General features: G+C 45.0%; 1 protein-coding gene across 6 annotated transcripts in view; it reads left to right on the top strand.

Annotated features, from left to right (window-relative positions):
* Positions 1-1,184: 1,184 nt before the first annotated feature.
* Positions 1,185-26,495, top strand: part of TOX3 (TOX high mobility group box family member 3) — a 105,381-nt gene continuing 80,070 nt past the window's right edge. For 2 of the 6 annotated variants that reach the window (XM_026011746.2, XM_072750247.1), the window contains exon 1: positions 1,185-1,233. Coding sequence is in view for 4 of the 6 variants with exons in the window: in XM_072750244.1 (XP_072606345.1) it covers positions 2,356-2,442 (87 nt within the window). In the remaining 2 variants the exon portion in view is untranslated. Of the gene's footprint in view, positions 1,234-2,149; positions 2,443-26,495 lie in introns of those variants that run through there. The other 4 variants (XM_072750244.1, XM_072750246.1, XM_072750243.1 and 1 more) reach the window with 2 other exon arrangements.

A 26,495-nucleotide genomic window follows, 5' to 3' on the forward strand; every position in this document is an offset into this window, starting at 1 on the left:
CACAAGGTGGGCAATGTACACGTGTGATGAAAAACTCTGCTTCCCAGCCTTTTGGGCTCCTGTTAACAACTATCTGGGAAAAATATATAATTTCTTTTTTGGTACCTCGGATCAGCAGGCTGCCCCTCTCCTGCGGCCAGATGCTGCACTACATACGCCATTGTTAAATACTAATAGTGAAACTTAAAAGATGTTCTCTTGCGAGACAACAGGTGGCCACTGCAACCTCCAGCTCTGATTGGTGGAAAGGCCACAGGCGCCCAGTGGCCCAGAGAAAGGGCCTCCACTTCTGCGTTTCAAGAACCTGCTCAATGGGGTGTTGTCCTGATAATATCTCAGCTCGCTGCCAATTTGTGCAACCCGCTGGGCCATTAGGGAGCGCCGCTGGGTTGTCAACGTTAAATGGAGACCGGGAAGAGAGGACCTAAGCTTTTTCGGGAGGGGGGATTGGAGTCAACCCAGGGACAATGTGAACAGTTGTTCCTTCCCTGAATACACACCGCTCTCTCCGGCGGTATCCAAACACACGTTTCGGCTAAGAGAAGAGCAAATACACACACTTTCACCTAATTGACGTTTATTTTTCCTGCTTGGTTCCAGAAACGTAATCTTGGGTGAAGGTACATACGCAGGTGTCACCACGCTGGAGAGCCTACTTTGGAGAACAGAAGAAGTGCAAAGCAACCCATTCGGTGCTTGTCTGAAAAAGTTCAGGCCGCGGGCAGCAAAGTGTGCTCGGGAGACCAAAGTGTTCCTGAGTGTCCGCTAAGATATTGGAGAATTTCTCCCTTCCGGTTAAAGCAGCTTCCAGATCACCAAATTGGGGAGGGGGGCTAACTCTCACCGCCTCTCCCTAACGTTCTCGTCTGGCAATAAAGTCACTTCCCTTCGCCAAGGCTGAGGGCCAAACTCTCAAATTAACCCAAAGCAATAAAGGGGGGGGGGGGTGGAGGGAAGGAGGGGGAGGGACACACACACACACACACACACACACACGAGATGTAGCTTAAAGAAAAAGAAATAAAGAGGAGGTGGGTGAGTGCAGTTTGAGGGAAGTTAATCACCCAGAACCTTTTAGGAAAATGGGGACATTTTCTCTCCGAGAGCAGTGAATGATCCGCCTAGATCCAGTTACTCAAATGCCTTTCGAATACAAACAAGAGCAAAGGAAATACGAAGAGAACCGACACGAGGCTTAACCCGGGAAGCTTCGAGTCTGCCTACCTGTGAAAGGTCAGGCCCCAACACCCCTCCTGGAGGGCACCACAGGTGTACCTGGGGGCCCGGCCCCGGCCCCCCGGAGGCCCTCCCGCGGGCTGGCTGCCGGTGAGGTGCCGCCGAGCAGGGGCCATTCGTGCGGGAGGGCGGCGGGGGCCGGGGCCGGGGCCGGGGCCGGGGCCGGGGGCCGCCCCACGAGGGACAAGCGGGGGCCGGGGCGGCAAGGGAGCGGGCGGCGAGCGGACGCCGCCGACGGGAGCCGGGGCTGGGAGGGCCACACCGGGCACCGGGCCGGCGGCCGAGGCGAGGAAGGGAGCGAGGAGCGCTCCGAGGCATCGGGGACAAAGAGGACCGGGAGGGAGGGAGGGAGGGGGGCGAGGTGGGGAGCAGAGGGGCCCGGGAGGGGGAGCCGCGGCGCGCGCGACGGGCGCTGCCGGGCTGCGCGGGGCGCGGGGCGCGGGCGCGGGCGCGGGGCGCGGGGCGCGGGGCGCGGGGCGCGGGGCAGGGGCCGCGGCGGGGCGGGCCGGGGCGGGGTCGGCGCGCCCGGGGGCGGGCCGGGCCGGGGAGCGCACCGGCGGGGCGGGCGGCGCGCCAGCTGCCCGCGGTGGGAGGGGCGGAGCGGCGGCGGCGCGGGGAGGGGACCGGCGGCGGAGCAGGAGGGGGGAAGGAGGGGAGGGGCCGGGCCCCTTGTCTCCGCCGCTCCTCTGCTCAGTCCGCCCGGGAGGAGGAGGAGGAGCGGGGCGAGCCGCCGCCGCCGCCGTCCCAGCCTCGCCCCGCGCACCTGAACTCGCCGCGCCGCCCGGGCCCCCGCGCCGCGCCCCGCGCCCCGGGCGCACGGCCCGCGCGCAGCGCTGCCTCGGTGCCCCGGCGGGGCGCGTCCCCCGGGCCGCCTCCCGCTCTCCCGCGGCTCGCGTGGCCGCGCCTTTGTGTGCGGCGGCCGCGGCTCCCGGGCTCCCCGGGCTCCCCGGGCTCGGGTCGCGGCGCCCCTCCGGCCGCGAGCCCCTCACGCGCCGCCCGCGGGCAGCCCCGGCCGGGCGCCCCCGACGGTGGATCTAGCGGCTGCGAGGAGGCGGGCAGCGGCCCCGGCGAGCCCCAGCCCCGGCCCCCCGGCCCCCCGGCCCCGGGCCCGGCTCCGGCATGGATGTGAGGTTCTACCCCGCGGCGGCCGGGGACCCCGGCGGCCTGGACTTCGCGCAGTGCCTGGGGTACTACGGCTACAGCAAGGTGACCGACCGGGCCGGGGCCGGGGGGCCGGGGGGCCGGGGGGCCGGGGGGCCGGGGGGCCGGGGCCGGGGCGGGGGCGGGGGCGGGGGCCAGGGCCACCTCCCCATCCCGGGCGCGGGCGCGGGCGCGCCCCGCTCTCCAGCCCCCGCCCGCTGCACTTTTCTCTCCCGCTCCGCTCCTTTGCCGCTGCGCCTTCGTCTCTGCCCGACTCTCCCACTCTACTCTTTCTGCCCCCTTCCCACCCCCCCTTTTTGTCCCTCTGCCGGCGCTCGGCGCTCCCTCCCCGCGCGCCCCCACCGCCAGCCCCGCCGACTCCCCTTTGCTGCCCCAAAGAAGCGAAGAGCTTCCAAGGACCGGAGGAGGGGACACGCTTGTGATTCTTTGTTGTTGTTATTAGTAAACACGGTCCCAGCGCCCCTGAGTTGGGGAGGGGGGTGCGACGCAGGAGTCCCCGATCTCGTGGTCCGACCACCTCGCCGCCCCCTCCCTCCCCCCTCCCCGCCCCTCTTACCTTCCCCGCGCTCTCGAGAGCTGGACCCGGGGCCGCTCGGGGGAGGAAAGGAACAAACTTTTGAGCGTGCCCTGGATTGGGCGGGGGGGGGGGGGGCGAAGTGTTGGGACCCCCGCAGGTGGCCTCTGCTGCCCTCTCGCTCGGGCGCTTCGGACCCCGGGACGGAGGTGCCGGCCCCTCCCTGGTTAGCGCGAGCGGCTTCTCATCTTTCATTTTTTGGGGAGGGGTAAGTTTTGCATTTCGGGGAGATCGGGTTTGGAGACGTCCACACCACGCGCGGGGTCACCCCACCTCCACCCGGTCCGCCCCGCCCCCCCCGCCCCCAGCCCCCGCGCCAACTTCGAGGACCGAGCGTCTCAGGTGGGCGAAGGTGGGTCTCGCCAGGGCAGCGGGCGCAGCTCGGACCCGGCGAGTCGGGGCGGGAGGCGCAGCCCTGCGGCCGGGGCGGCGCGGACTCCCCTTCCCGGTCCTTCCTGAAGCCCCCGGGGCCAGGCTTTGGAGGAAACATCACCCCGAGGGCGATGTTCAGAGAAAGAGCTGTGCTCTGGATGGCCTGTGCCTTTTGAATGTGGTTTTTCTTTCTCCGTCCCCCCTGCTCCTCCCTCCTCCCCCCCCCCCTTTTCTTTCAAATCGTAGTTTGTTTATGATTGCTTGGATAACAGAGGAGGAAATAAGGAGCCGCTGAAAGAAAGGTGCTATACAAAACTAATGAATAAATAACAGGAAGAGGAGGAATTGTATCTAGAGAGTGAGGAACAGTTTGCTGTGCCCCGTGGCTGATGGAGGCTCGTGTTCCTTTCTATTTGTTTATACTCCGTTCCCAACTCCAGTGGTGAAGTTTGTGTAAGACCATTGGGGTCTCTGTGCCTCACCCCTGTGTCCCCGTCGCCCAGCCCCGCGCCTGGCACCGCGGGCCTCCCCCCCCCCCCCCCCACCAAGTATACAACGGAGGGACATTATTCAGGGTGATTTAACCCTTTGGTGGTGCTGGGGGGCGGGGGCCGGGAGGAGGGAGTTCATGCTCTCAAAATTCCCAGAGTGGTAGGTTAAGCATTGAAAGAGAAGCAAGAAAAAAGGCCTATCTATGGCAGGGGCCTGGGTGAAGGTTTTCGTTTCTGTCCTCTGATTTTGGATTTACTCAGGTTATTAAATGCTTTAAAAAGTCCCCCTTGTATGCTCAGTTAGGGACTTAGGCAGCCTAATTAAGTATGTCGTGTTTCTGAGAATCCACCTAATTGTTCCAGTGGGGTATTATTTATCTCCTTACAACTTGGCCTGTGTATGCAAGCCTTGGAGAACCGGGCATGCTCTTATTTTTGGAAGCCATTACCTTGCTTAATGTAACTACTTCTTTCCCTGATTTAAGATCAGCAACACTCGAATGACACCAAAATAGAAACCTTTTGTACTAATCCAGTCACTGCAGTGCGTGGCAAATCTCTCTGTTCGCTGAGATCCCAAGGGTACTTCAAGGGACCAGAGGAAATTGTGGGTGTTTTGTGTGTGTCTCTTTTTATTCATTCATTTATTTATTTATTTATTTTTGAGAAAAGCTATTTTGAGTCCATTTAAAGTCAGAACATTTCCTTCAGGAGGGTATAGAAAGCTCGAAACCTGCCGTTGTTTATTGAGATGCTTGTTCAACTTCAGGAGTGAGGATGCAAGTTGGTTTGCTGTCATATTTTCTTGATGTAGCTTTTTGCCTGAAATAACCTGGTTTCTTAGTAATTCAGCAGTCTGGTGGTCGTACGTGCTGCGTGTACACCAGATTTACAAAAGTCAGGCACAGCACTTAATATTGGTAGAAATTAAATTGTACTTATTCTAAGGGGTGTTTGCATTTAATTCCTTGCAGGTAAAAATACAATAATCTTTCATTCAAGCCCCAATACTTTATCTTCCTATTCTTAACTTCAGCAGTGAAAAACCCAATTTTATTCCCAGTAATTTTTCTTTATAGGGAGAAAGTAGTAGAAGAGGAAGTATTAACTTTATGGGTATAAAGCAGCAAGTGCTAATTAACGGTTTATAGCATTTTGTTTCACAGCTAACTTGTGTGTCTGAAGTGGTACTATTCAATGCAGATCTGTATAGAAAATGTAAAGACTAGCATACCAGGACATACATCTATTTTATTTGGAAATACCTGTAATTATTAATCTCTGAAGTCTTAACTTTTGATGACATGTATTATCATTCTGGATGGGAAATGATGGGTTTCAAAGCAAGTATGTTTCTGCCCTTTCTTGTTTTAATGACCATCTGGGAAACTTTAGAAGAAATACAGAACCCTCTGCTCCAGGCTTAACAAGTGAAAAGTTAGTGCTTATCTTTAAATTTATTTACAAACCGTGAATAATAGGGTTTCATTCATTTCTGTCTTTAACAAACGACCAGAGTCCTTTGTATAAATTATATGTGTGTATTATCTTTACATTCTGTGAGTATATGGATCCTTTTTAAATGTCAGCGTGCAGAAAGTGTACTGTCTATGGAGAATGGATGAAAGAGTTTTGAGGGTTCAAAAGTCGTTGAAAGTAGGAGAATAACTTCAAATAAAATATAGCCAGGATCATTAAAATCAGTTAATAATTCATGAACCAGCCACTGATGTATAAACTTACAGTCATCTCTGCTTTCTAAGGGCTAATTTCCATTTTAATTTCAAGTGGAAAATCTACTGTTTGAACATTTCTTTTTCTGATGTGGCTAACAAATTAAACTAACACCTATATTTAAAAAGGGGGGGTTGGGCTTATGTTGCTCAAGCGCATTAGGGACCCACTCTGTATATACCTGGAAATTTTTCTTTCCCGGGGTCCTTTCACCTGTAAGAAGATAATATACATCATATCAATTAGCATGTAGTTGTAGGAAGTCGGCCACCCCAAAATAAACTATTGTGTTGAAGGTGGGTGTGAGCCAGGTGAAATCACACAGTGTGGGTTACTAATGACCAAACTCTAGTTACTAGCTTTTCCTGCATGTTCTTAGGTTGTTTTTTTTTTTTTTTTTTCAAAATCTGGCAATTGACTTCTTATCCTATGCAGAATAGTCTTTTTGTTGGTTTTACTCCATCAGTCCCAAAGCTTGCTTTCTAAATACTATATGTGTTATTGATCACTCTGCTTAATTAAGATGTTCTGATGTGAGTGCTTTCACCCTAACCCTACCTCCTTGGGGTCGGCCTCTCTACCTTGGTTGGCTTGAAGACGAGAAGACCTGAAGGGTCATTTGTCATTTGTCTATCTTATTGGAGACCATGGTTCGCATTGAGAACACACTGAGAGGGGGATTTGACTGAAACTCTTCTTAAGTTGATACCTTGCTCTGGCGTGAAAACCAATGATTTCATTTCTAGGGCTTTGGTGTCTGGAGGTGTTGAATTTTGAGAGCAGATGGAGAGATTTTCATATGAGGTCTTCCAATGAGATATTGAAGCCATGTTGTGAAAGAGATGTAAGAGATGTAAGGTTTTTCTAAGGCCCATAGAGAAGGGGTCATAAACGCAAAATGCCTCTAGGGACATCCAGTTAACCTACCCGAAGATAGGGTTTGTGGTCAAGTGGAGAACATGGCCCATTTAAAGGGGTAGCCTTGTGCAGCACTTGCAGATTGTTGCCATGCCAACGTTTGGGCCCAGTATCCACATTTTGCAGTTATTTTTCCAAGAGAATGATAATCTGAGTTTTTATGTGAAATATCCTGAATTTTAAATGTTGGCAGCAAATTAACATATTATTGAAATCCTTATGTGGGGCCCTTAAAACATGCTTGTGTACTGCTTCTTTACAGTTTTTGCAAACTCCTATGCAGATGAGGTTTGGAAAGTCATGTTTTAATAGGTCATTTATGGTTTATGTTCAACTATGTGGACAGTTCCACACTCCATGTCCCAACTACATGGACAATTTAGTTGAATGAGTGAAGGATGTAAATCTGACCACTTTCAATGTAGTTCTCATTGAATAATTTGAATTCCGTCATTCATTAATTTTAGGTCTGCAGTGGAATAGTTCTAGATCAGGGGTTGGCAAACTGTGGCTCACAGGTCCCACTGGCCCAGTGCCAGTGTTCCTGTTTAGTTTGTGAGTGAAGAATGGTTTTTACATTTTTAAATGGCAGAAAATCAAAAGAAAGATGACATTTCATCACTGTGAAAATTACACAACACTCACATTTGTGCTCATAAATAAAGTTTTATCAGAACGCAGCCCCACTCATTTGTTTATATATCATCCGTGGCCACAGTGTCAGAGTTGAATAGTTGTGACAGAGACTGCATAGCTTGCAAAGCCTGAAACATTTAGTATTTGTCCTTTTACAGAAACAGTTTGCTGACCTCTGTTCTAGATAATCAGAACACTTGATGGTACCAGGATCTTCCTTTGTTCAAAGACTTGACAGTAGAAAGAAAATCTAGTTAACAAGATGGTATAACTGGGAGATTGCTATTCCAGACACTGTTTTCCAGAATGTTTCTAAAATGTTTCTAAAATGGCTAGACTCTAGCGATGGTAAGAGTGGGGATGGAGGATTCTCAGGCTCACAGCATTACCCCAGACTAGTTCAGTAAGAGTCTTCCAGGATGGAAACCAGGTGGCAGTGTTTTTAAAGCTCCCTAGGTGATTCCAATGTGCGGCCATGGTTGAAAACTTCGTTTTTAGGCTGAGGATCCTCCTTTGGAGTAAGCAACCTTGAGGGGCAGTAGAAATAGGTAAGGAGATTGGTGATTGCTCTAAAGTAGACAAGACTAACAACAGAGTCATTGGTTCCAGGTTGAGAATCTGGGCCTTTTCAGGACCTCAGCAGGTCCCACGCCCAGTTGATGTGGTTCCCCTCCACATCATATCAGACGTTAAAATGGCTGTATCCACATCCTACATTTACTGTGCTATGACATACTAGTAATATACCCTGTTTGAGTTGATGCTCATTAGTTGACTTATATTTGCATTTTGTAGGCATCTGTTAGTTTTAATTTTGTAATGTGTGTGTGTGTGTGTGTGTGTGTGGTGTGGCCAATTAATTTTTTCTCTCACGTTTTAAACATTTTCATAGGCCCCTGAGAAGCTCATACTTATAAGTGTCTAGTCTTCACCAACTAATGGATAAAATAGTCCTTCCAACACTAACTTGAAGGTTCATAAATTGACCATTTGCCACCCATTTTGCAAACAGGGAATAAATATTGATGAATACCCTGTGTCCACTAGAGGCTAATACATAATAAGCCATAGAAAATTAATTTTAGGCTTTTAAGATAAAGTCAATGAATGTATGTGGCCACAACATTCAAAGTAAGTTGTAGATATTTTAAGAACTATCTATTTTGGGTCACAACTGTCAGGGGGATGCTAAATACTTGAGGACTTATTTTATCTAATATGTACCAGTAGTTTAAAAAGTTCCATTAGTTGTCTCTCTCTAAAAATCTTTGCATGTAAATCTAGATTTTCAGCCTTTTCCCTCCCTCCCTTCTTTCTTTCTTTCTTTCTTTCTTTCTTTCTTTCTTTCTTTCTTTCTTTCTTTCTTTCTTTCTTCTTTCCACTTTGACTTTCTCATACTCCCTTGGAGTTCCTCTCAAGTCCCAGGAGGCCTTGAGCTTGAAAACTTTAAGAAGAGGTAGAGTTAAACAAGTGACAGATGTGATGCTCAAACCTAGCGAAGTGGGGTTGCCGTCACTGGAGAAATACAGACCCCAGTATTCCTTACAGTATATAGGGTAGTAGGTGAATGGAAAAAAGTAATTTGTTATCATATTACAGAGCAGTGTTTCTCAAACTTCAGTGTGCTCAAGAATCATCTAGAGAGCTTTTTTAGAACACAGACTGTTAGACCTTACCCCTAGAGATTCTGAATCCTGGGGTCTAAGCTGGGGCTCCCACGTGATGCTGGTGTTGTGTTGTGAGTAGCATGGCACAGAGGACTTCCCAGTGGTAAGGTAAAGAGTTTGTTCTAAGGGTTTGTCAGAATGTTTTGGGCTGGGATGCCTGGGTGGCTCAGTGGTTGAGTGCCTGCCTTTGGCTCTGGGTATGATCCTGGGTCCGGGGATCAAGTCCTACATCAGGCTCCCTGTAGGGAGCTTGCTCTTCCCTCTGCCTGTGTCTCTGCCTCTTCCTCTCTCTATCTCTGTCTCTCATGAATAAGTAAATAAAATCTTAATAAAAAAAGAATGCTTTGGGCTGTAGGTAACAGAACATCCAACAAACGCTGGCAGATAGCATTAGGACTTTTGTTTACTGATAAAGAAGTCTTTAGGTAGGCAGTCTCAGGCTGTTTTGGTTGAAGGCAATCACATCTTCAAGGACCCTCTTTTTCTTTTTATTCTGCCATTCCTGAAATTTCAGCAGCCTCCTCATGGTCACAAGTTCGCTGCCACAGCTCCAGACATCATGTCCTCACATGATAGCATGGAACACGGAAAGCAAGGTCATGGTGGGGGTGGGAGTGATAGCAAACCTCTGTATATCTCTTTTTTTTTTTAATTTTTATTTATTTATGATAGTCACAGAGAGAGAGAGAGGCAGAGACATAGGCAGAGGGAGAAGCAGGCTCCATGCACCGGAAGCCTGATGTGGGATTCAATCCCGGGTCTCCAGGATCGCACCCCGGGCCAAAGGCAGGCGCCAAACCGCTGCGCCACCCAGGGATCCCCCTCTGTATATCTCTTAATAAAGAGTAGCTTTCCTGGGAACAGTTCTATTGGGCTCTTTTATTTATTGATGAGAAATGGATCACATGACCACTCTAGGCCAGTCATTGACAAGAAGATTGCCATGATCAGCTTAGACTAATCTCATGTCATTCCCTGGGGGCCAGGCACATTGTCACATGAGCATCAATACTCTTATGCTCTATTAGCAAGAAAGAAGGCCTTTGGAAAGACAATGGCTCTACTACTGAGCACACATGAAGACTTTGGAGTGGGCCAACGGTTTGGTTGGAGTGAGTAAGAATCTGAGCTTTTGACTAGATTAGTGTGGAGCCTGAAAAGAGGTTGGGGGTGGGGGGACCAGGGAGGATGCCACCACCCAATGGAGATAGAAGTGTGAGAGAATTTGAACTAATATGTGAAACATGGATGGAAAGGAGGGGTGTGCACGGGCACTAAGTAGTGCATCTCCCTAACTTAGAAGGGAGACAGAGGAGCCAAGGTGACTCAGAGTGAACTGGAGCCTTGGATAAATGGTAGGACCTGAAGCAGAAGCAGGGAGGTGAGAGGAGAAGCTAGTTTTGAAGGAAAGCTAAAGCTGACATTGGATATTTTGGTGGAATATTCCCACAGAGACATCATGTAGGCACTTGCACCAGTGCACTGGATTCAAGAGAGCACTCGAGGCCCAGGAACCAAAGTGGGAGTCCTCCTGTATATAGTAGAGTGATAGAAATGCAAGTGACTCCCTGCCTCCCCACTTGGTTTCCAGATTCACCTCCCCACTTGGTGGGCCAGTGTGTCAGGAAGTAATGTGTGGAACTCAGAAAACTTGCAAATCCTGCTGTCTCATTACAATAATGGTATAAAAAAGGAGTATTTGTGTGTGTACCCGTGCACATGTGTGCATGCACACATGGTGGTATAGTTTTTCTATCTCAATAGTTGTTTGGGAAGAAACATTTTTAAACTGTTGTTAAGTGGAGATGATGGAAAATTTATAAGAATAACAATTTAAACTGTATCAGCCATTTATGAATGAAAACATTTCCTGTCTTTTCTTTATGTAAGGGGTACAATTTCATATTGGATTTCATGATGTTAGCAAAGTCATGAATATCTTGGAGCATCTGAGTGTGCTTAATGAGGAAGGACAGGATTTTTGTGAAGTATTCTTATAGATAAAACATATTTGGAAGGTGGATTGATTAAACTCTTTAAAAAAAAAAAAACCCAAACTCTGTTTAAACATAAGCAGAGGCTTTTATTCAAGGTCTGCATGAGCTTGATAGGCTTTATCTTCACCCTTCGTAGTAGATTATTTTCTTTGTTTCCTAGGTTTGTATCCTTAATCCCTTCCTCAAGGAAGCCATGTTCTCTTAAATATGTTCTATGCTTGTATGAAGCACATCAAACATGGGGAAATGGCCCTTCTCTTATGACCAACATTCTGTCTTTAATCCTAATTTGATTTTATTTCGTTTATAAAAGAATAGTTTGAATGTCTTGCTAATCCAGAAGTTAAAACAAACTGGCTGATACCAGGAAGTATTTGGATTTTCTCTAAATACATATTTGAATGATACGATTTCCTTCTCTTAGAGATGCATTTTAAGGTAGGCCTTTTCTATTTTGCAAGTTGACTGTGGCCTTTTCCACACTGACTGGATGGTTTATATAGAAGAATTGTATTAGGGGTGCCTGGGTGGCTCAGTCGGTTAAGCAGCTGCCTTTGGCTCAGGTCATGATCTCAGGGTCCTGGGATCAAGCCCTGCATTGGGCTTCCTGCTCATTGGGGAGCCTGCTTCTTTTCCCTTTGCTGCTCCCTTGCTTGTGCGCTTTCTGTGTCAAATAAATAAAATCTTTTTTTAAAAAAGAACTATATTAAACGTGGTGATGGAGGTGAGTTTTTTTGAAATATTCCAAATTGATGTGATGTCAGTGACAGTACCATATTGTGAAAATTTGCAGCGATTTGCCCTCTACTTTGTAATGAGCGAGGGATTTGTTGTACTGTAGAATAATAACAATTTTACCCTTTCTTTTAAAAATGTTCTTAGTATAAGAGGTAGAAGTCCCAAATGCTGACTGAATAGAAGACTTTTTTGAAGTATGTATGATTGGTTGGAAGTTGATTTCCTGGGGAAAAAATGAGGTAAACTTTACTAGAAATATTGGACACTCAAGCATACTCAGTAGATCTGTCTTGCTCCTCCTTCGTGCCTGTTTGTCTTTAATGAGAAACTCGACCCTTATTGTTTGCCTTTTATATAAATTCTGATAAAAATGTTTAATCAAGAGGTAGTTAAAACTGTTGTATTTGATTGAAAATCCTTTTGATTGCAAATGGGAAAAAATCCTTAAATTTTTAATTCAATAGAAAAGGGATAGTGAATTTTGTCTCTGGTCTGGCTGGACCGAGTTTCCAGGGATGTTATCACCACTTCCTTCTGTTAGCTCTGCTTTCATCAGCTTGGCTTCCCTGGCAGACTCCATTCAGGTAGTAGGAGGGTGTCCAGAAGTAGCTCCAAGGCACGTCCCCACAGCTCAGCCTCCCTGAGGGACAGATTCTTTCCTATTTGCTCGAGAAACTTCTCTGGATGTAGGCTCATTGGACAGACTTGGGTCCTCTGCCCAGGCCTAAAGTCACATACCTCTCTCAAGAGCAGAGACAGGTACTATCCCCATGGGGATAGCTATCCCCATGGAAACCACGTGGGCTGAGAGTCTGGAGCAGTGCTTCCCCAAAGGGAGAGCAAAGTTTCTGCCTCATTGGGAGGGGAAGTGGAGGCGGGTAGGAAAGAAAGTCCATTTAAATGCTTAGTGAAGTAAAGCCTGCCAATTTTGAAGATTTCTGAGGACTTGAGTTGTCCATGCTTATTATTATTCTTTGTGGAAACCAGAAATAGCCTGTGTTTATTGAATAAGATACAATGATTGTCACTTTTTAAGTATTTATTAGGAATGTGCTTCTTGTTAGGGGCTGACATTGGATGTAGTTCACCTTAAGAAACCTCTAGTTTAATAGGAGAGCAGGTGTGTGCATGTGACCATTCATAAAATGTGTGTGTGTGTGTGTGTATGTGTATGAGAGAAAGATGGGAGGGGGGTGCAGAATATAAGTGAACCTAAGGAGATACTCTAGTAGGTAGAAGAGCTCCAGGAACAGATTGGTTAAGAGAAATGGCTTCTGAAGGGTGTTGTGGTCAAGTACAAGAGTTCACAGAGGCTATCAGGTTTGGAATAGGCAAGTAGGAAAAGGAGATGTTAGAGAAGAGAAAGCCAGAGAAGGAATTCTAGGCAGGACTTCTGCATGAACATGACAGGCTAGCCAGGGTCCCTCTGGAGACTTTTGTAGGATGGTCCCATGGGACAATGAGTTTCATCTGTGTAGAAGTATCCTTTGGTGGGAGATGTGGGTGTGGAGGCATGAGCTTCTGTGGTCAAAGATCTGAGGTTTCACCAAACAGATCTAGTTAAGGATGTGTGCCTGTATGGGTGTGGGGGTACATCTGCTTGCGCGTATATGTGTGTGTTTCCATATGTGTATGTATGCAAGTCTGTGGTGTATTTGTATGCAGAGGATGGCCGTTTGAACGGAGTGGGGGGGAGGAAAATGAGAGTGTATTTTCAATACTGTACCTGAGAACATTTGAAGGAGAAATTAAAGACTCACAAAGAGAGAGTGATTTAATGATGGATGGATGGTCTGTTGGTGTTGGAATGAAGGCTGTTGATAGAGGGAGGTTAGCCTTGAAAGTCGGGTAACCCTTTCTTTGAGCTAGTCAGGCAGAAGGAGAGGTTGGTTGAAGATTCAGATACTCATTTTAGTGGAAAAGACATGGGGATGGAGAGACACAGGGACAGAATGAGAAGGAGGGAAGGAAGAAGGGAGAGAGGGAGATGAGAATGTGAGGGGGGAATGGGTGGGGGAGTTGTCTGACAAGCCCAAGATCCACCCTTCCTGTTTCTACCTGGGATCTGGCCACTACTCCCTCCACTTAAGGACTGACCGCTTAAGACCATCTGAATATCTAAAATCTTGCCCCCCCCCCAGCCTCTCACTGTTTCATCACTTAATTCATAGCATGTATCCCTGTTTGAATTTTTCGTTTATTCATTTATTCATCTATTTCCCATTTGCCTTTTTCCACTAGCATGTAAAACTCTGTGAGGGTAGGGACATTTGGTGATCACTGTATGCCTGGCATCTAGAAGAGTGCTTACTTAGCATGTAAAGGAACATGTGATATGATGCGAGCTAGAGATAAGTAAGAATACAGTTGAGTAGATCTGGTGATAGTTTAAGCTTTGGATAAACACATGTTGGACCTACTATGCACCGGATACTTAGAGACAGTGGGAGTGCAGTGGTGAGGAGTCACCTGTCCTGTTCTTGAGGAGCTGGCCTGTGGTTGTACTGATGATCTCTGAGAGACGTTTTTAAGCTTAAATTTTATTTCCAATTTCCCCTTTCAGTAGTTCCTGCGCTGCTGACAAGGAAGGAATGATGGGTGGTGAGGATGGGATGGTGAATCTTGTTTACGCAGGAATGAGAGAGAACGGGTTGAGAGAAGAGGAATTTGAAAGGACTTTTCTCAATCCAAGTGTTCAGGCTGGTCAGGGAAGGTCAAATGGTCAAGGACAGCGAGACTTCAGTAAAAGGCCAAGAAGAGTGTGATAGTTAGGATTGACCAGCAGAAAAAAAAAAAAAAAACAAAAAAAAACTTGAGTAGCAATGGCTTGAATGAGGTAGACATCACCTCTCTTTCCTCTAGTGAACTTCAGAGGTAAGTAGTCCAGAGCTGTTGCTGCATCATAGACAACTGGGTGCCACCCTACCTCTGCCTTTCATGTGACCCTTGCTTGACCCTTCAGGGTAGAGCTCCAGTTGGCATCCATGGTCCAACAAGAAGGGAGGTGATGGAGGGAAAAGGAAGGTTTCCAGGAGCTGCCACATGACACTTGCTTATTTCTCACTGGCCAGAACTGAAATGCATGAACACACCTCTGCCTTTAAGGTACCCAGGAAGTGTGGTCTGTATTGTGGCTGAGCCATGTGCCCAGCTATGTAGTCATTGTTGTGGAAGAAGAGATGAGTGGACAGACAGAGACAAAGTATATACTTCAGCAGGTGCTTGGGAGCGAATGATGGGTGAGGTCCAAGAAACCCTTCTTGGGTATCTTCATGTTTGAGATTTGAGTTTTGAGATTTTGAGATTTGAGTTTTATGTAACAAGTACAGCACTATATTTTGGTAACCTTTTTCAATATTTTAGTTTTCATCTGCTCTCTGGAGGGCCCCCTTTTGGTGATGCACCATGACAAGATAGCTTTTCAGTACTTTCTTCACTCAGGGGGTTGTGTTTGGGACATGCTTAAAATACCCAATGATTTATGTTCTTCTTTGCAGAAACTGCAGATCCTTATGTCCTGATGTCCTGATTTTAATTGATTACCCGTATTTCAGGCCCACATTTCTCTTCTTTTTAAAAATACCTCTTGAATTTTTATACTGCCATCTCTTCGGTCCTCACTGTTTTGAGTAGTTTTGAATATGGGTCAATCTGCAATCAACATTTTTTAAACTAGACTTTTTTTTAATTGATGCTTTTTTTTTTTTTTAATCAAACCCAGCCCACCTCCAACTTCACTGGGTCTCCTTCCCTAGAAACCTGGGTTCTTTATGCTCTTTATGCTCTTCCTCCTTGGTTCCTCCACTGGCCAATTTTGTTAGTCCTTGACTGGTGTCCAATGTTGGCTATAAAGACATGTCCTTTGTCCTTGGCACCACCAACACCCTCAACCCCTCCTCCTTTTGCTGTGTATGTTGTATCAGCCCCCAGGCAGCAGCATTTTTCACCTTGAGGGTGACTGAACTCAAGTTAATACCGTCCATTTTCCTTGCTAATGACGGATTACTTGGGTCCTTGATGGGTTATGGTTTTGTTCATTCATTGATTCTCTAGGACATTCTCTACCACGGAGAGTCCAATACTTCTACCATTGCAGTCCACCCTGTGCTATCCTCAGTTTTAGGAGGGAACTCTGATCTTTCACTTTATGTGGAACTTTGCTACTTTGCTCTCCCCTCTTGTCTGGGAACCAGACTGTGGTTGATTTTTCCAGACCCCGGGGCAGGGTTTGGGGGGGTGGGGAGGGAGAAGAGCTGTTATGCTGTTTGGGATAAATGCTTCCCACAGTGCTAATCCCTTTCTGACTGTTACATATTCTTGGTTTTACAGGCAGCTCCCTTCTCTCCTGTTTCCTTCCCACCAGTGCCCCAAGTATCTTCTAAGTGCCCCCCCAACTATGGATTTTCCAGGTTTCAGTTTCTCACCTCCCTTGTGATGGCTTTTGCTCGCTTCTCATTCCATCCACATTCTGATACGCTTCACATTTTTGTTTAACGCAGGTTTCCCCCCCCTCAGATAAATGTGAAATGAAGACCACCACAAATGGAAAACCCTATCACTTTTTTCACATAGAAGAAAATCCTGAAAATAAACACAAGGGGAGTAAACACCATTATCAAAAGCTTACTGGAGACCTTGCTTGCCTAAGGCTTTGCCCTCTGTTTGTTGAAAAGGGAGATTTGCAAGTGTGAGGAAGGTGTTGAAGACCCGTTAGCACCAAACTGAGACTTTGTCTTTGATTTCAGGAGTGCGGTGGGGAGAGCTTGAAAGGAAATTCAAAACAGAATGACTTTCTCAAGATGTAATTAAAGGCTCTCTTGGTTTGTTGTCTCTGTACCTCCCAGAGCTGTGTTTCTCCTACTGGGACCCATATGCAAGTCAACTAGGCCTCTGGATGAAATGCAGAGCCGCAGCTCTGGGGTGAGCCTGAGAATTGGCATTGCTTGTACGTTCCCAAGGGATGCAGGCCATTCGCCCCACTTGGAGTTGTAGAGTCCCAAGAGAAAGGACCATGCACATTCACTCGTTCACCTGACTCAGTGGGCCCCTGTTAAAACACCTCTCTGAACAGTTCCTCAAACCAGAAATCTTTACCAAGGGTTCCACGTCTTTCTACCCAGGCCCTCCTTAACACCCTGCAGGCTACTTCTGTTACATTACCAAAACTACCTTTCCACTCTTTCCCAGGGAGCTCCGCCTTGCCAGATCTCACTGCATTCGTTTATGCAAGAATATGGAGTGTCTGCTCAGGCTAGATACTGCCCTAAGCCCTGGGGTTACACTTTTCTGATGACTTCTTGAACTCCCCTCTTCCCACCCTATTTATTTGTTTCCCCTAACCTCCCATGTCCTGGTTCTCTACAACTGTATATTTGGATGCCTCTGATTGCGTTTGCTCTGTCATCTTGTCTGCCTTCCTGCCTCTTCCCATGCACTTGGGGGAATACCTTCCCAAAGCTTGATGTCTTACCCTTTTGCCTCTTTATTCTTTCTGCTTTGTATGTGAATCTTGTTTTCTGCCTTTAGCTACTCCCTCTCTGGTACTGTTTGTATCAGTTACCTATTGCTGTGAAACAAATTAAACTTTGAGGCTTAAAACAAACAAGCAAGAAACTTGCCTCCTTCATGCTGCTGTCAGTCAGCAGTGTAGGCTGGGTTCCCTTCTGTGTTTGCAGTCAACTGCAGGTTTGACTTCGCTTCTAGAGGTTGACTAGCTTCAGCGGGGGCCTCTCCTTTCTCCTGCATGGAGTTGCTGTCCTCCAACATGCTGGGGTATACTCAGGAGCCCTCCCGGTGACAGCATTCTCAGGAAGACTTGAGCACTTGAACCCGCAGACCTGTCGCAATGTTGCTTCTACCACATTCTGCTGTCCTGAGCGAGTGGAGAGGCTGCCTCGCTGCCTCGACTCAAGGGGAAAGGAAATAGGTTTCCTTTTCTTCAGGAGAGGAGCTTCAACAATCACTTCACAAAGGGGTGCAGATACAGGAAAGTGTGAAGAATTGTGGCGCTTTTTTGCACTTTTCCCCAAGACCTCAAATCCCCACCCCTACCTTGATCTGCTTCTCTTACCTCCTGGATGGTGGGCAGCTTTCTCCAGGCTTCTACCCTTTCATGGTCTGCTGTTGGTTCAAGTCCAGTATGAGCTGTGGGACAACCTGCCCACCCCCCATCTTTTTTTAAACAAGATTTTATTTTCTTTATTCATGAGAGACACACAGAGGCAGAGACACAGGCGGAGAAGCAGGCTCCCTGTGGGGAGCCCGATGTGGGACTGGATCCTAGGACCCCCGGATCATGACTTGAGCCAAAGCCAGATGCTCAACCACTGAGCCACCCAGGCATCCCCTCTATGTCCCACTTCTGCTTTAATCCTCAGAAGGATATCTTTCTATGCTGTCATTTTCCTTCTGAAAACATTTCCAGTCTCTGGGCTTTGTTCATAGCAGTGCTTTCTCAGACTTCCCACCTTTATTGAGGCCACATTGACCTACCATTGGTATTACTATCGATGTGAATTTTTTTATATTGACTCATTTTTATGTATTTTTTCTTTTTTATGTTTTTGAAAGAATTTATTTATTTATTTGATGGGGTGGAAAGAGGAGCAGAGGGAGAGAATATCAAGCAGACTCTCTGCTGATTGCAGAGGATGTCATGGGGCTCCATCTCACAACCCTGAGATTGTGACCTGAGCCGAAACCAAGAGCCAGGCACTTATCTGACTGGGCCACCCAGGCATCCCTACACTGACTCATTTTTAAATTTATACCACTATTGCCTAAGGCAACCTTGTATAACTTGTAACATGAAAATTACCCATACAATAAATGCATAATTATGAACATTTTACAAATTTATTTATATACCAATTAAATTAGTCCCATATGCGTAATAGATATTGCGAGAACTGGCTCACAGGATAAATCACTATGTCTTCAACCTGACATGAGAGACCTTCCATATCTAGCACCAAAGTTACTGCATTAAGGAGAAACAAAATTCCTTAGAAAAAAGCTGGTGGAAAAAAAAAAAAGAAAAGAAAAAAGCTGGTGAATTTTCTTAAATTCTGCTCAAGGTCATTGTAGTGGTTATATATCAGCACCACAAAGTAGGATTGCCTGTCTTAATATTTTTACATAGTGCATAGACATATTCGTTGTTTTGAAAATAGTAATTTGAAATAGCTATTTTTCCTGTCCCTCAAATCCCAGTGTTCATAATAAATAACTTTCTTGGTAGCATAATAGCCTTGCCTTGTCTTCATTAATACATTTTGCAAGTATCCTCTTCAATTCTGGCTTGACTTAACAGGTTTCTAACTGCCAGTGGGCCAAAATCATATACTATGTATTCTTATTTTTATGGCTTGTCTCTATCTCAGATTCCTAGAAAACTCTGTAATCATGACATATACTGCTTTGATCATCTGAGCTTGTCTTCATAGTTAGGCATTTTGATGGGGTAAGATGGTGGATTGCAGTTACTTTTCCCCTTCCTCCACATTTCTTCAGCCTGCATGGTTATTAGGGAGAAACTTGTGGAAGTTCAAGGCAGAAACCCAAATCGAGTTCAAGGGATTCTGATATAATGAGAAATGATTCTAGAGTAATGAGAAGAGTAAGAATAGTGCTAATAGAAGACAAGAAGAGTGACAATAGAGGAGAATGATCTAGAAGATTCTTATGTAAGGGAGAAAGACAAAACAAAAACGGTGTCCAGTTGTGAAGAGAAAAAAGAGATGGTGTATTTTTAAAAACATGAGGTGAATTCAGCCTGAAGTTTGCAGATACTTTGAGAGACAGCACCACATCATTGCTTGATTATAGTTAACTAAAATTTCCTACCGTGACATAACCCATACAGGTTAGAATTCAACATTTGGGAAATTTTTTTCTGATGATAAATTTTGCCATCATGCTTAGTGATTGACACAGTATTTTTCTCCTTTGGTTTCTTATCAGAAATTATGGTCTTGAAGTAGGCTGCTCAATCTTTATTAAAAGCTCTGTTGTAAGAAATAATATATTTATGGTGAACGGGCTGAAGAGGACTCAGTGCCTCCATTCAGATAGGTCATCCAGATAACCTGATCTGATGGGGGGCTCAGGATGGTGCACTGTTGTGAAGGCCCCCCCAACAGTTGACTTCACTGGGTGTCTGTCGTGTATGGAATTAGCACCTTCACTTTGCGTTGAGTGGAATTATGAACAATATTTTAGTGAACATTCTGTTTTTGGACTCTGTTTAGAGTATAGCCTATTACATATCAGAGTGTCCATTTTTATAGTGATTTACCAGAGAGTTTTCTTAGGTTACTATATCAGGAAGAGCTGAAAAAAGTCACTTAGTTTTATCTTATGAGGATTATTAATCTTGTCATTCTCGTTTCTTTCCTGGCATTAGCTTCCAAGAAACTTGGAGTCCCAACATGAAACCAACATGTAACTGACCACAGTAGTACATGCATTCCTGTGTATTGGCCATCTTGGCTTTAGTAATAACTTTCTTAATTTTATCTTTTCTTTGCCTGATTCTTATATATATTAGCCCTCCTTTTAGAAGCAAAAATGCTTTTGAAAGTCACCCCCAGGTCCTTTGTGGAGAAAAGCAGGTTGTGAATAAATACTTAAAGTACTTATAATTGCAATGAATATGTTTGTATAGTGTCAAGAATACTTACCTTTCTACGAGAGAAATTTCCACTTAAAAAAATTAAAGTCTACTTGTGTCAGTGTCATAAAACTAAAAAGCATGTCCCCTTTTGGTCTTTTTTATAAGGATGAATGCAATTCTCAATTTATAGATAGCACTTCTTAGAATTTGTTTCTTATAGGATGTTTCTGCCAAAATTATGGAATTTATTGAAATGATGAAAATGGGGAAATTGGTACATTCCCTGAGCCATTAAAGTTTGAGCTCTCTTATTATTTAAAAAGTAGTGAATTCCTGCAAGTTCCTATCATGTCACAATTAGTATCTGTTTTGATTGAGGAAAATGTGGTTTTACCAAGACTGTGCTAAGATTAGCCGGGCATTGGGGGTCCATTGGACCAATTGTCAAGTGTTAACTGATCTACACTTGTATCCCATGACCTATGAGTTGGTTTCCTAATGGTTGGGAAGAGTTTCCATCCTCACCGGGGACATTTGTCCTTTGAGAAAGCACTGCTGACTTGGCATAGGGAAACCTGCCTGGTGCTTTGTGAGCCCTGCTCAAATTAAAAGAAGCAGTTAACTTCTGTAAAACCAGCCACCCTCTTAGATTGATTTCAAGTGACTCATGGCAGTGCAAATGCACTTCACCATTGTCTTGGGGTCACTGTTTTGTTTAATCAGCTTCCTGAAAAGTGGAAAATTTTATTTTGGTAACTTTGGAAAGCAGCCTGATTGATTCCTGCTTAGGTTGCTGTTGGTTTTATTTATCTAAGGTGAGGCCTAAGAGGTCCTTTGGATTTTGATGACTTCAAATATCGAGCAGTTGGCAGGCTGGCAGGGTGTGAGGGCGGAAGTCTGATTTGAACCCATTTCCACCACTTATTGGCGCTGTGATCTCCAGCACATTCCCCAGCCTCTTGGTGTCTTCATCTCTTAAAAATGGGTATTTTCCTCTGCTGGGTGCTGGATAAACAGTGGGGAATGAAACCGAGAAAATCCGGGATGTCTGAGTGGCTCAGCGGTTGAGCATCTGCCTTTTGCTCAGGGTGTGATCTTGGGATCCAGGATCGAATCTCACATCGGGCTCCCTGCATGAGCCTGCTTCTCCCTCTGCCTGTGTCTCTTTCTCTCTCTCTGTATCTCTCGTGAATAAATAAATCTTAAAAAAAAAAAAAAAAGAAAGAAAGAAACAGAGAAAGTCCTGCCCCATCACATTTAGATTCTGAGGACTTATAAACCCACTTACCACCTAGGGTTATTGTGGGTAAGAAGCTAACTGTGTGGACAATCCTAGCAGTATTTACAACATAGAATTGTTGTAAATATTGACTATAACTCTATATGAAGCACTTTATTAGTGTTAGCTGTTGTCATCATTGTTATTGTAAGATACTGTTATTATCCTAAGATCGGGTAAATTTCTTAACATATAGATAGATTGCTAAACATAGGCAGTGGGAGAAGAATCTTGCCACAGAATATTCCGATATTTTAACAGAAGTCTTTGGAGGACTTCACACTTTGAGCACAGATAGGTAGACCCTCTGTTCTTTACTTAACATATAACTTGTGCAAAGTTTCTCAGCTTCGGCACTATTGATGCTGTGGGGCTTTCCTGTGATTGGCGTATGTTTAGCAGCACCCCTGGCCTCTACTTACCAGATGCCAATAGCACCCGCAGTTATAACAACCCAAAAGGTTTCTAGGCATTGCCAGATGTTCTTGGGGGGAGGGGTGGTGTGTGCAAAATTGCTCCTGCTTGAGAACCACTGAGCTTGAGGAATATTTCAGAAAACTTTCTAGTTTTGCCATTTAGAGAGTGCTAACTGGGATGAGTTACTCCTTTGTTACAAAGGGCATCTGTCTAAATATAGGGCAGTTATTTCTCTAGGGCCCTGGTGGAACTTAAAGGAGCCTCCATCGTGGTGTGTTCCTCAGAATGGCTAAGAAGGCCAGCGTCCACTCCGAGGAGTGGGTGGCCACCCGAGAAGGAGGCTCCAGGGCCAAGCGAAAGAATCTACACACCTGTCTTGGCACCTGTAACTGTTTCCTTTCATTTTGCATCTCTTGAATTCTTTTTGGGAGATAGTAAAAAGGTCTTGACTTTTTTAAAGCTGTGTGATCTAGAGGATTGAGAAGAGAAAGCCTGTGTTCTTTAGAGAGAATAATTGACCATAAACTGGGGAATTGGCTCAGTCCGTTAGGGTCTACCCGTGTCTCTAGGTGCTTGAACTAAGTCAGTCACAAAACTATTTGGGATGAATTGTGAAAACACTGATTACTAGCTGGTGACTAGTTCTGTGCAATGACTGTATTAGAATACTAGATAGCACCTGGCTATCAAGAATATCAGTTTCTCATCCTGTTTCTTTTAATTTGGGGACACACGGAAGTTGATTATTTCCTGTGTCTGGTCAATCCCAGTTTATCTGCTGCTTATTTTTTACTTTATTTTATTATATTTTATTTTATTTTATTTTATTTTATTTTATTTTATTTTGGCCTTGAGTCATATGAACCCTAAGGTCAGAAGTCTTTTCTTCATTTATTCCTCAAATATTTCTGGAATGACTACCCTGTATGGTGTGGCTTGCATAGAAATTTAAGAAATCATCTTGGCCTTCCAAACTGGCTTCCAGAGAGCAGTGACCATATCTGTTTTGTTCTCTGCTCTGTCTTCAGCATCTGGCACCGTGCCTGGTGTGTAGGAAAATTTCAACAGGTAACTAATTATAAGATTTCATGTTAATATTCAGCGACACTCGCTTAAAGATTTCATAGGCTGACCACTTTACAAATTTTTTGAACCATTGGCAGGATGGCTCAAGGAAGCTGTAGCATTACATTTGAAAGGACGAATTCTAAGAACATGTATGGTGGTGGTCCAGCATTATTTCCCAAGCAGTAAATTGCAAAGTGTACCTGGTTGATCTTTTCCAAAGCAGTTGTCGCCATGACCCTTCCCTCTCCATCATGCCTGGAATTCCCAAAGGAAAGGGGGAGTGCTTGCAGACAACAATGTCCCCTCTCTGGCTGTGATCAGGGTTTTATTGTCAGGAAATCCCCCTTTTCAGGGACTTCATTGTCCGCATCCTCTACTAGCTCTCTCCCATCCCCCCCATCCTCTGCCAGCCAGCGATTTCAAGGCTTTATGGAAATGAAAAGTTGCTCTTCTTCACAAAAAAGATTGGAGGAGATAAAGTGATTAACACTTATTTTGTTCGGGAATCCATCCGAGCTACCATCCTTGAACAGTCATTTTGGCTTGTTGGAAGGGTAATCTCTTTCAGAAACATTGGACAGAATTGACCAATTCATTATGTATGTAAGTCTGCTTAAGAATGTTTAATTCAGTGAGCCCTCGTCTCCTGGCTTCTTAATCTCCTGCCTTGGCTATTCTGTTCTCTTTGAGTTTCTGCAACTCATTTCTCCCCTGATTATTGAATCTTTCCCTGGACATTCCAGGCTTGGTAGACTCTCAATGAATAGATTTATGGTGGAGGGGGGGAGTCCATACTCTCTTAGATGGTTGTCGACTGAATTGTTCTGGGGTAATTAAATTGGGGGAACTACAAATTTAGGCAGTAAAGTATGAGAGAATGCCTAAGCTAGTGGGAATGTTGGAGATGGTTTTCGCGGCAGTGGGAGATTTTTGTAAAAAGTAGCTGCCTCGGACCTCACGGGCAGCTTCTGTAGAGCCAATTTTGGAAGATGTAAGTGAAAGCAAATGGGCATTTGTTTCGTTATGGCAGACCAAGATCTTTGCCACTTAGAAGTAGGAACGTGAAATTCAAATAATTGAATTTGGGGGGTAGCTTTCAATGGGAAATGGTACGTGTTTTTAAAGTTTCTCTTTCTTTTGCATTTACCTGACAGGTGCGTATTACAGTATTGCTGCCCTTATCCCCAGTAGAGAAGAAGGGAGTGGGCAAAATATAAAAATGCTGGAAAACATGAGGGTGTGTGTGTGTATGCACACACGTGCATGCGCCTGCACTCCATGGGACTCACATAGACTTCCAGCAGGAGGGAGAGGAACCTGAAAAGAGGTCCTTTCTTTGGTTGCTGCCTTCGTAATTCATGGCTCTACTATCTTCTGATAGCAAAGAAGCCATGAGATAAACTCATAAATGTTCGACAGTAGCCACTGATTTGAAATTAGTGTGTGCCCCTCTAGGTGTAGCTGATAAAGTTACTGGTGGCAGGATGCACACTTGCTAGCAAGTGACCAGGAAGCCTGAAGTAGAATTTGATTTATTATTTTATTTTGCTGGTGCTATACTGTCGTAGTAATTTAGGTAGGTACCCTGGGCTCAAGATAAGTTTTCTTTCTGTTTCCTTTCCAGTAGGAGGGCTTCAGGGAAAGGACAAAAGAAATTTCAAGGAAAGGAAGAAACAACTCCACAAAAGTACTCAAGTGTATTACATCATAATCCACAGATAGCCCATCCCCCAGACATCAACTTCACACATCAGAAAGATTTTTCAATCACCTCATTTACTGTATCTGCGTAGGTGCAGTGGTATCAGCACACAGACTCTCAGTTAGGTTTTGCAATTTTATTTAAAACACACACACACACACACACACACACACACACATACAGGAACACCTAGGTGGCTCAGTTCCTTAAGCATCTGCCTTTGGCTCAGGTCATGATCTCAGGGTCCTGGGATTGAGTTGCACTTTGGGCTCCCTGCTCAGTGGGGAGCCTGCTTTTCCTTCTCCCTCTGCCCCTCCCCTTGCTTGTGCTCATGGGCGCTCCCTCTCTGTCAAATAGATAAATAAAATCTTTAAAAAGAAATTTAAAAAATTTAAAACCCCTCTACCAACGTTTTTTCCCTTAAATATTTTCCTTTTTAGATTTTTGAAACCAGAATAGGACAAAGTAGACTTTTTTTTTCTTTTATAATGGTCACCCCAGCTCAAGAAACCGATTTGGGGGAATTTTACCTTAGTGGAAGAACTTCGGGGCACATGCACCAGGGGGTAAAAGGATCATGCAAGGCATGTGGTCAGGAAAAGCAAAAATGGGGATTCTCAGAGAGGAGATTGGGGGAAGAAAGTTGAGGGCAGATTTTGGAAGGTTCTGGGGTATCATACTTCAGAGTGTGGGTTTTATCTTTTAGGTACCTAGTAGCTCAATGGGCATAAAGGGACATGCTGAGATTTCTGTTTTGGAAGACTAGAGCTGGCATGAAGGGGCCCACCTGGGAGAGGAGGGGAGGGAGGAGTAGCCAAGTGTTCTGGTCCAAGAGCCTAGTCCCTTTCAGCCCTCTGCAGGAGGAGGAAAGGCCCGGAAGCCTCTGTTGCCTTAATGTCTTGTTCAGTGAATGCTGAAGTCTTCTGAAATCTCATTAGGAGACTTTGTAATCATGCACACGTACCCGTGGTGATTTGAAATCATTTGCATTTACTGCTCCATACATGTAAATCATAGTAATTTTAGGAAGAAAAAAAATCACAAACATCTAAAAAATTCATTTGAATTCATTTCTCAAATTCCATCCTTAATATACTCTTTTCTTTCAGACAATCTAATGTCCTACCAGAATTAAAAAAACAACAACAACAACAACAAAAATCCCCTGAACTAGACCACTTTAGGCCCTATCGGATTCAGCGAGTTATTAAATTTCACATCTTCCAGGGTTTTATTTTTTTCTGATGCCATAGTTCAAGATAATGTTTTTTTAATACTACATGCAGAATTCCAGAGATTCATAATAGCTTATGACATCTTAATGTCCACAGTGACATTCCACTGGTCATATCCAACTGTGATAAACAGCTCTATACTCCTCCATAAAGACGACAGTCACTAAGTAAAATGCAGGAAGATGCAAACAGTCCCTCAATCTTATGAATAATGTTACAGATCCTGAATGTTAATTTTGAGGAAAACACATGCTTAAATTTAAAGTTTATGCCTTCAATTCATAGTCCTTTTATTCTTCCAGGGGAAAAAAATATCAAGCAGCTATACTTTAAATGAATTTAATGAACTGCAAAGACTGACATTTTCACTATAAAAGTCACACTTCATTTAATGAGTAGTTAAATATTGATGCTATATTAAAATACAGGCAGAATAAAAATGGCACAATGGATTTCAAAATAGGAATTCAGGATTCTTTTATGTTGAAAATTTCATGAACGGAAAAAAAAAGTATCGTTCATCAGAATGTCTTCATAAACACAAATAGCCTAGTAGCCTGCGGTGCATAAATCCCAGTGGTGCATAAATCCCAGTGGGGGAAACTGAGGTCAGACTTTCTTTTCAACTTCCTGATTCTCTGTCAATCTTTGTTGCT

The sequence above is a fragment of the Vulpes vulpes genome, chromosome 2 (assembly GCF_048418805.1).
Source record: "Vulpes vulpes isolate BD-2025 chromosome 2, VulVul3, whole genome shotgun sequence".
NCBI lineage: Eukaryota > Metazoa > Chordata > Mammalia > Carnivora > Canidae > Vulpes > Vulpes vulpes.